Raw genomic sequence first — 8,656 nt, forward strand, 5'->3', positions numbered from 1 at the left:
ACGTCCCCGACGAGCGAGGCCTGCTCTGCTGCCTCCCGCTGCATCTGCACAACCGCAAGCTGTTCGCGGAGAAAGGCCGCACGCTCCCGCTCGGCGTCCGCGCGAATGCTTGCAAGCAACGCGTTCTGCAGCACCTCGTCCTGCCCGCTCGCCCGGCGAGAGCTCCGCCCCTCTTCTCCAACGACAACCACGCCCTCCAGGCCATCCGTGTCATCCTCGTCCAGGGAGTTCTCTTCCTCCACAGCCTGTCGACTACCACGTCGACTGTTGCGCTTGCTCCCTTTGCTTCCCTTGCTGCCCTTGCTGCCCCTGCTGCTGTTGCGGCTGCCTTTGCTGTTGCGGCTGCTTGTGCTTCGCTTGCTGCCGCGCCGTGAGAGCTGTGCGCCCGCCTGTGTCGACAAGCGAGTATCATCGCTACCCCTCCTGCTCCGATCACCACCGCCACCACCACTTCGTCTGCTGCCATTGCGGTGGCGCGTGCGCTGCTTCATCTTGCTCCTGATGGACAGCTGCTGCTGCTGCTGCTGCCTGGTACCGTCGCCATCTTGGGTGTCCGTGTCGGAGGAGAATGCAAACGTGTGTGCCGCATCACCACCACCCGTCATTGTCATCGCTGTTGTCGTCGTCGCAGTGTCACCGTCATGCTCATCAACCAGGTTGTCTGAGCAGCGAGCGTTGGCGTGCGGATGTAGTGTAGTGTAGTGTAGTGTAGTGTAGCGTAGCGTGAGTGAGTGTATGCAGTGGGGGTACAACCCAGCCACTGCAGCCCACAACCATGACCACGACCGCAGACAACAATCACGACCACGGACAACAATTGCAGCCATAGTAACAGGTGGTATCTCGTACCGAATGACCCCATGAGCGATGACGGTCGGCGCTCAGCACTCGGCGACAGCGCAGTTGACATGCTGGCAGCGGTGATGGGTGTGAGCAGGGGTGGGGAATAGCAAGGGCAATCATGCACACCAAGGTGCAGACAGACGCAGACATACACAGACAGACAGACAGGCAGACAGGCAGACACACACACACACGCACACGCACAAAGACATAACAAGCACTGTGTTCTCACCCTTCAAAGGCCGGGTTTGTCTTGTGTGCGTCTGGTGCGTCATCTTTTCGCATGCGGAGATATGTGAGAGCGACGTCATACAGCAGCCCGTACAGCGCCTGCCGTGTGTGGTTGATGGGTGGTGATGGGTGTGAAACAAGTGAGCGAATGAAAGGCCACAAGCAGTGGATTTCAATCTGCACAGACAGAGATACAGACAGAGACAGAGACACACACAATCACAGACACAGACACACAGAGAGACACACAGACACACACACACATACACAGACACACACACACAGACACAGACACACACAGACACACAGACACACAGACACACAGACACACACACACACACACGCACACACACACACACACACACACACACACACAGACACACAGACACACATACCGCGTTTGAGAATGTGGCGCCGCGGTCCTGTCGAATGCGACAGACGGCACCGAGGACATCTGCCACGCCGGCGTAGTCGCACTGCCGCATGATCATGTCCGTGGCCACCACGCACGCAGCCCGGTCGGCGCCAGAGGTGCAGTGCACGACGAGCGGGGACGAGTGCTGGCGGTGCACGGTGCGAATGAGCCGCACAAACGCAATCAGGTCCTTGGCAGTGACGGATATCTTCGTGGCGTCCGGCCACACGTGGTAGGCGAGGTGGGTGAGCGTGCGCGTGCCGACGGCGCGGTTTGAGATCTTGAGACGCGTCATGGTGAACACCTCGTTTGTCGTCTCCTTGATCAGACGCACAGAGAAGCGACCAAAGCGAAGCACGCGGGACCTGTTTGCCAGCAGGCCGTCTGTTGTCGGCGCCGCAATCTTGCTCCACTTGTGCGAGCGCGTGGGCACGTAGCGCGGGCACACGACAGACCCGTTCTCGACCAGCCGGCACATCATCACCACGCACGACACCTTGCGGTCCCACAGCATGTGGTAGAAGTCCTATTTGTGTGTGTGTGTTGTGTGTGTGTGTGTTGTGTGTGTGTGGGAAGGGGGGGGGAAGAAACAGGCAGCAGTGAGGGAGATAAATGTAAGTTCGGGAAGACAGGAGGAGGGAAAAAACGTGCGCAGAGAGACGGAGAGACAGAAACACAGACACACAAGCACGATCTTCATCACCATCATCATCATCATCATCATCATCATCATCATCATCATCATCATCATCATCATCATCATCATCATATTCTCATCACAAGGGGCTTGACCCCACCTCGACTGTTTCATTCATGGGCGCCTGCGTGAGGATATACGCGTGTGTGTCGTCGTTGAAACTGCGCACGAAATTCGCGCAGATGAAATCAGCACCGTCCTCGCTCCTGATGCGTTAATGTGTGTCAGTGTGTCAGTGTGTGTGTGTGTGTGTGTGTGTGTGTGTGTGTGTCAGTGTGTCAGTGTGAGTGTGAAGTTGCGTGAATGAGTGTGAGGCAAGGCTGAGGGTGCTGTTGACAACAGGAGTGACAGGCAAAGCAAGCCTACACACGCACACACACACACACACACACACACACACACACACACACACACACACACACACACACACACACACACACACACACACACACACACACACACACACACAACATCATACCCTGGCTTTGCGCTGAGGGGCACGCGGGTGTGTCTGTTTGGGAGGACAGTGACAAATCTGTTCTTGGCCATGCACGCGGGCGGGATCTCGTCCATATCCGCAGCGTTGAGCGGGATGGACTCGTACTCCGTAGTCAGGTCAACCTGGCGGTGGTGAGGTAATGGCGGGTGGTGGTTCGGTGGTGTTGTGAGGTCTTGGTCGGCGGAGCATGAATACGGCTACACAGCCATTGATATCTGGTCCGTGGGTTCAACGCACCACACACGCACACACACGCACGCACGCACGCACACACACACACACACGCACACACACACACACAACAACAACAACAACAACAACAACACTCAGCCCATCCATCACCTGTGCTGAGAGCGCCTTCTCGAGCTCCGGCAGCGACAGCGGCTGCGACTGAGACAGACCGGCGCTGATGGTCATGGTGATGACGAGAGGTGGTACGAGGTGAGTGAGACACAGATCGGTACATACATGCACACGGAAAAAAAAAACCCCCCCCCCAAGACAGGTCTTGCACACCCTATCCTTCATCGCTGCACGACATTCCTCTTCTCCCCTCTCCCCCCCCCGGCCACCACCGCCACCACCACCACGACTGCTCACCGGGTGTCGTGGTCCTCCTGCGACCACTTTGGCAGGTACTTGACGTCGACGAGCTCAAACTGCCGCCACTCCGCAGCGTCCCGCTTCTGCTGCACGGCCGTGCGCGTGCACAGGAAGTAGATGGCGGTGATGAGCAGCAGCACCGCAATGACGAGGCCGATGATTGTGAACACAAACGCCACGCCGCACAGCTCGCTGCTGCCGAGGGACACGCAGAACCCTGTGTTGGCGGTTGAGGCGGACACACACGTGGTGCCGCTGGGGACCAGGCCCTGCGTGGTGTTGCATGACACGCATGCCGTCGCCGTGCACTCCAAGCAGTTGCTGTCGCACGTGGGCACGGTCGTGCTTGCAAGCACCACGGGCCCGATGGCTGCGTCCTGGTCGTCGGCAAGGACAGCGGCCACGCCCACCTCGTACTCGCCCGCCGTCAGCTGGAACAGATCCCGCGAGAGGACCATGTAGGACTGGGTCGTCTGGAAGGACAGGCGCGTTCCCACAGACTCGCGCACCACGTGTACGACATACGCACGCGGCACGCGCACGGGTGCGGCGGCCGGAACATGCGTCCACTCGATGCGGATGGAGTTTGATGTCGTGTTGGCGATTCTGACGTCACGCGGCACAATGTCGGTGGTGGTGGAGGTGGGCGTGTCCACGTTTAGAAACATGGACGCATACGCCGACGGCAAATTGGCTAGCAGCTGCTGAAAGGGCTGCGTGATGGCAAACGAGAGCAAGTCCGCACGCGCATCAGCCATGTCTGTTGTCGGCACACTCGCGCGCACGTGTACGCGAAGCGATGTGGTGGTCAGCAACGTGGCATCGTACACCGCCACCAGCCGCTGTTGCTGTTCTTGCTGTTGCTGTTGGGAGCCATTGCCACTCGTACCATCATCATCATCATCATCATTGACATTATCGTCGTCGTTTGTCGCGTCGGCAGCAGCGCCAGTGAGGGCGCTGGCTCCGTTGCCGTTGACAGCTGCTGTTGGCGTTGTTGTTGTCGTACTTGCAGGCACGATGACGTCAAGCGAGAAGAAGGGCGAGGCAGCGTAGATGGCGCTTGTCATGTCTGCAGTCACGCTGCCAATAACGGTGCTGGCGTTGGTGAAGCCAGACAGCGTGAACGTCGTGTCAATGTACGTGTACCCGTTTGGCGGTACAAGTGATGATGATGATGATGATGATGATGGTGATGTGCAGGTTGGCGATGTGGTCGGGGTGCACAGACCAGCGAGGATCTCGCCCTCGTTGGAGCACGTTGCAGTGCACGCGTCGCAGGTTGTACGGGTTTTCACCGTCTGGCAGCCGTTGCTTGCGTAAGTACCAGCACTGCACAGCACGCACGATACGCACACGGCGTCCGTGGTGCGCGTGGCCTGGACCGTTGCCTTCTCAAACGCATTGCACTTGGTCGTCTCCCGGCACGTGGGGGAGGCAGCGGACGAGAGTGAACTTGTGGTGTCGAGATAAAACCCGCCCAAACACCGCGTGCACGTCACGTTCTGCGAGCTCGGCAATGACGACGACGACGATGATGATGGTGGTGATGAGAGGGCGGTGCACGTGTCACAGCCGGGTTCAAACGTGTTGCAGGGAAGGCACTCGCGTCCTGTGCTGTCAAGCGCATATGTGGCGTTGCACGCAAACACGCACGTGCCATTTTGCAGAAACGTGTCGGCATCGCAGAGCGTGCAGTCGGTAGCACCCCTTCCGTCGCATGTGCGACAGTGCGTTGTGTCTGCGCACGGCACACAGGTGCCACCGAGATTGGGGTCGCTGCCATCAATGGGGCCACTGCCATCTGCACACTGGCTCGCACGCACGCACACGGACGCCTGCTTGTAGTACCCCTTATCGCACGCGATGCACGTGGTTGCATTGCACCGTCCGCACCCGTCGTCGCACGACATGCACTGCAGACCCTTGACGTCGTTGATGGTGCCGGTCGGATACGTGGTCACGGGGCACGTGCTAATGCACGACCCTCGGTACAGATACCCATAGCTGGGCTTGCACCTGTTGTGGTTGTGCAGGGAGCGGCGGATTCGGGTTTGGGGGTTGTGAGGTGGCGGGATGGAGGGAGCAACGAGGAGGGTGAGGATGAAGGTGGGGGCGGGGGAAGGATGAGGAGAAAGGAGAGAGGAAGTGGGGAGGGATGAGGAGGGAGTTGGAAACATGTGGATCGTGTGAATGGTTCGTGTGAATGGTTCGTGTGCTTCAAGTCTTGTTGGCAAGCTATACCAACAGCAAGAAGGCACAGACAGCCATGCAGCAACGGTGGTGATGCAAATCAGGCGAACAACCACACACAGACACACAGACACATACACACAGACACACAGACACACACACAGACAGACACAGACACATACACACAGACACACAGACACACACACACAGACACACAGACAGACGCAGACAGACACACAGACACACACACACACACACAGACACACAGACAGACACAGACACGTACATATGGCACTCACTTGACGCAGTTGCTTGATGTTGGGCCAGTGCAGGAGTCACATGATATGTGGCAGCGGTCACAGCGAACACCATCGACAATGTAGTACTTTTGCTCCGTGTCCTGGTCGCAGGATTCCACACACGTGTTGTCCAGCAGGAAGTAGGGGTCTGCACACTTTTCGCAATCACCACCTCTGTGGCAGAAGAAGAACATGGCGAAGCGGGAGGGAGGGGGTGAGTGAGTGGGTTGCGACGGAGCAAGTGCGAAGGCGCAACTATGTAAAGGTGCAAAGGTGCGGGCCAGCGTTTTGCGCGCTCCAAAACGCATGGAGAATCACTCACAATAACGGCAGCAACAACAACAGCAACAGCAACAACAACAGCAAGGGATGCACAGCCATGCACAACCAAAGGGGCACGTGAAGCATGAAAGCGAAGCCGAAGCAAGGGCGGCAAGCGAGGAAGCCGAGCGCGATGAGGAGAGACCAACACATACAAGCGCACACAAGTCTGCGCGCACTCACGAGCATTCGTCGCACAGCTCGTCGATGCCTCTGCAGTTTTGTGCCTGAGATGGGGTCGCTGCCAGCAACAGCGTGAGCAGCACCAACACCGGTGCCATCAAGTGCACCCGTGCCATTGTCGTTGAACAACAGCGCTGTGCGTCTGTATGCGTCTGTATCGAGCGTGAAGGGAGACAACACAGACACAGACAGCCCAGCTCAAGCACAACGCCCCAAAACAACAACAGGCCTCTTCTTGGTGGTTGTTTGTGCGTTGTTGTTGTTTGTGCGGCTGCGACAAAGGCAAAATTGCCTTTGCAATGTCAAATTTGCCTTTGCAGTTGAAAGGAAGAAGACGAAGAAGCGAAGAAGAAGAAGGAGATCATTTCAAAGACACACAACAACTGCACCTCCATCTCCAACACCACCCAACACCACTCCATCAACGTGCCAACCAACCAACCAACCAACGTCAGGCAGCCAGCCAAGTCACACTCAAAGATACTCACAGCCACAAATAAGCCACAACAACAAAGCAAAGCAAGCGAAGAAGGAAGGAAAAGCACGAAGGGGATGTCGCAGGACGAAGGCAACGCGCTGCTGTCTGGGACTGGGACAGGGGGTGCGTCCATCCAGACCCCATATCAGCAGCAGCAGCAGCAGCAGCAGCAGCACTATGGCGGTGGTGGCGACGATGACTCACAGCCTCTCATCAGCTCTGTGTCCCGCCAAGGGGACGAGAGCGAGGATACGATTGAGGAGCTCGATCCGGTAAGCCCACTGTGCGTGCGCATGCTTTGAGTGTGAGTGAGTGAGTGAGCGAGTGCGAGAGAGTGAGTGCGTGAGTGCGTGTGTGAGTGTGTGAGTGTGTGAGTGTGTGAGTGTGTGAGTGTGTGAGTATGTGAGTGTGTGAGTGTGAGTGTGTCAGTGAGTGAGAGAGAGAGAGAGTGTGTGTGTGTGTCTCACTTGGCAGACTGCCGGTCCGTGTCAACACTGTACGCTCATCAAGTGAATGCGATGTGCCTCTTTTTGCGCGCTTGAAACAGCACCATGTCGGCACCAAGATGACCAGGTTCGTGACACAATGCAACCTGCTCCTGCAAACACACATGTACACACACGCACGCGCGCGCACACACACACACACACATGTACACACGCACACGTACACACACGTGCTCATGCACACATGGACTAGTCTGTGCTGTGTGCCACACTCACCCACCCTGCGCGCGTGCATGCTCTGGCCAACACACATGCAACAGCTTCACCGAGACGCTGATCAACTTCCTGAAGGGCAACATCTGTGCCGGGTTCCTCAGCCTTCCATTCGCCTTTGCCCAGGGCGGCTACGTGGTGCGTGCGTGTCTGCGTATGTGTATGCGCATGTCTGCGAGTGTGAATGTGTGTGTGTATGTGCGCGTGTCTGCGAGTGTGAATGTGTGTGTGTATGTGCGAGTGTGAATGTGTGTGTGTGTGTGTCTGCGAGTGTGAATGTGTGTGTGTGTGTGTGTGTGTGGATGTGTGTGTGTGTGTCTGCGTGTGTGTGCGCGTCTGCGTGTGTGTGTGTTATTTCTAGTTTGTTGGACTGCTGTTTGCCGCTCACGTTCTTGTTGAATGACACACATGTGTACAGGGCGGGACGGCGCTGCTGGCATTTATTGCGTCCATCTGTGTGCACTGCATGCTGCTGCTCGTCAAGACGAAGCAGCACGTGTGCGCCGAGAACAAAATCACCCGCCTCTCCTACGGTCAACTGGTGCGTGTGTGCATGTGTGTGCATGCGTGTGTATGTGCATGTGTGTATGTGTGCATGTGTGCATGTGTGCATGTGTGTGCGTGTGCGTCTGTGTGTGCATGTGTGCATGTGTGCATGTGTGCATGTGTGCATGTGTGTGTTGTACGCCTCCTTTGCAGTCGTCAGTATTTACACGCTGATGCAATCGTCCTCTGTTTCACCCGTCCCCGCCACCCACGTGATCATCCCACATCACGACGACGACCACCACCACCGTCATCACTGCCATCAGGCCGAGCACGCGATTGGGCGGGCCGGCATCATGATTGTCAACGCTGCGCTGCTGGTCACCCAGTTTGGCTTCGTCTGCGTCTACGTCGTCTTCATCGCACAGCACATCCAGGAGGTGTGTGTGTGTGTGTGTGTGTGTGTGTGTGTGTGTGTGTGTGTGTGTGTGTGTGTATGCGTGATGTGATGCAATGTAGTGTACTTTGATGTGGGTATGTGTGTGCGTGACTGAAAGAACGAACGCTTATTCTCTTCCATCAGCTTTCTGAACTCACCTCTCTCACCATCACGTCTGCTGATTACATGCGTGTACGTGTGTGTGTGTGTGTGTGTGTGTGTGTGTGTGTGTGTGTGTGTGTGCTGTACT

The 8,656-nt window shown here is 57.0% G+C and overlaps 2 protein-coding genes across 2 annotated transcripts in view; one reads left to right on the top strand and one right to left on the bottom strand.

Moving 5' to 3' along the window:
* PTSG_12917 (uncharacterized protein) overlaps positions 1 to 6,559 on the bottom strand; it is a 7,020-nt gene extending 461 nt beyond the window's left edge. The window contains exons 1-10 of the mRNA XM_004989042.1: positions 6,285 to 6,559; positions 5,781 to 5,954; positions 3,286 to 5,307; positions 3,028 to 3,091; positions 2,665 to 2,807; positions 2,287 to 2,392; positions 1,470 to 2,015; positions 1,076 to 1,173; positions 850 to 911; positions 1 to 661 (exon numbers count right to left, since the gene is read on the bottom strand). The exon at positions 1 to 661 is cut by the window's left edge and continues 461 nt beyond it. Coding sequence (XP_004989099.1) covers positions 1 to 661; positions 850 to 911; positions 1,076 to 1,173; positions 1,470 to 2,015; positions 2,287 to 2,392; positions 2,665 to 2,807; positions 3,028 to 3,091; positions 3,286 to 5,307; positions 5,781 to 5,954; positions 6,285 to 6,400 — 3,992 coding nt within the window. The 5' untranslated portion in view covers positions 6,401 to 6,559. The remainder of the gene's footprint in view (positions 662 to 849; positions 912 to 1,075; positions 1,174 to 1,469; positions 2,016 to 2,286; positions 2,393 to 2,664; positions 2,808 to 3,027; positions 3,092 to 3,285; positions 5,308 to 5,780; positions 5,955 to 6,284) is intronic.
* A 44-nt stretch (positions 6,560 to 6,603) lies between these two features.
* Positions 6,604 to 8,656, top strand: part of PTSG_09745 (uncharacterized protein) — a gene marked incomplete at its 3' end in the record, with an annotated part of 5,437 nt that continues 3,384 nt past the window's right edge. The window contains exons 1-5 of the mRNA XM_004989043.1: positions 6,604 to 7,034; positions 7,310 to 7,335; positions 7,529 to 7,619; positions 7,900 to 8,022; positions 8,294 to 8,407. Of these exons, the coding sequence (XP_004989100.1) occupies positions 6,837 to 7,034; positions 7,310 to 7,335; positions 7,529 to 7,619; positions 7,900 to 8,022; positions 8,294 to 8,407 (552 nt within the window). The 5' untranslated portion in view covers positions 6,604 to 6,836. The remainder of the gene's footprint in view (positions 7,035 to 7,309; positions 7,336 to 7,528; positions 7,620 to 7,899; positions 8,023 to 8,293; positions 8,408 to 8,656) is intronic.

This window comes from Salpingoeca rosetta (assembly GCF_000188695.1).
Source record: "Salpingoeca rosetta unplaced genomic scaffold supercont1.31, whole genome shotgun sequence".
Taxonomy (NCBI): domain Eukaryota; class Choanoflagellata; order Craspedida; family Salpingoecidae; genus Salpingoeca; species Salpingoeca rosetta.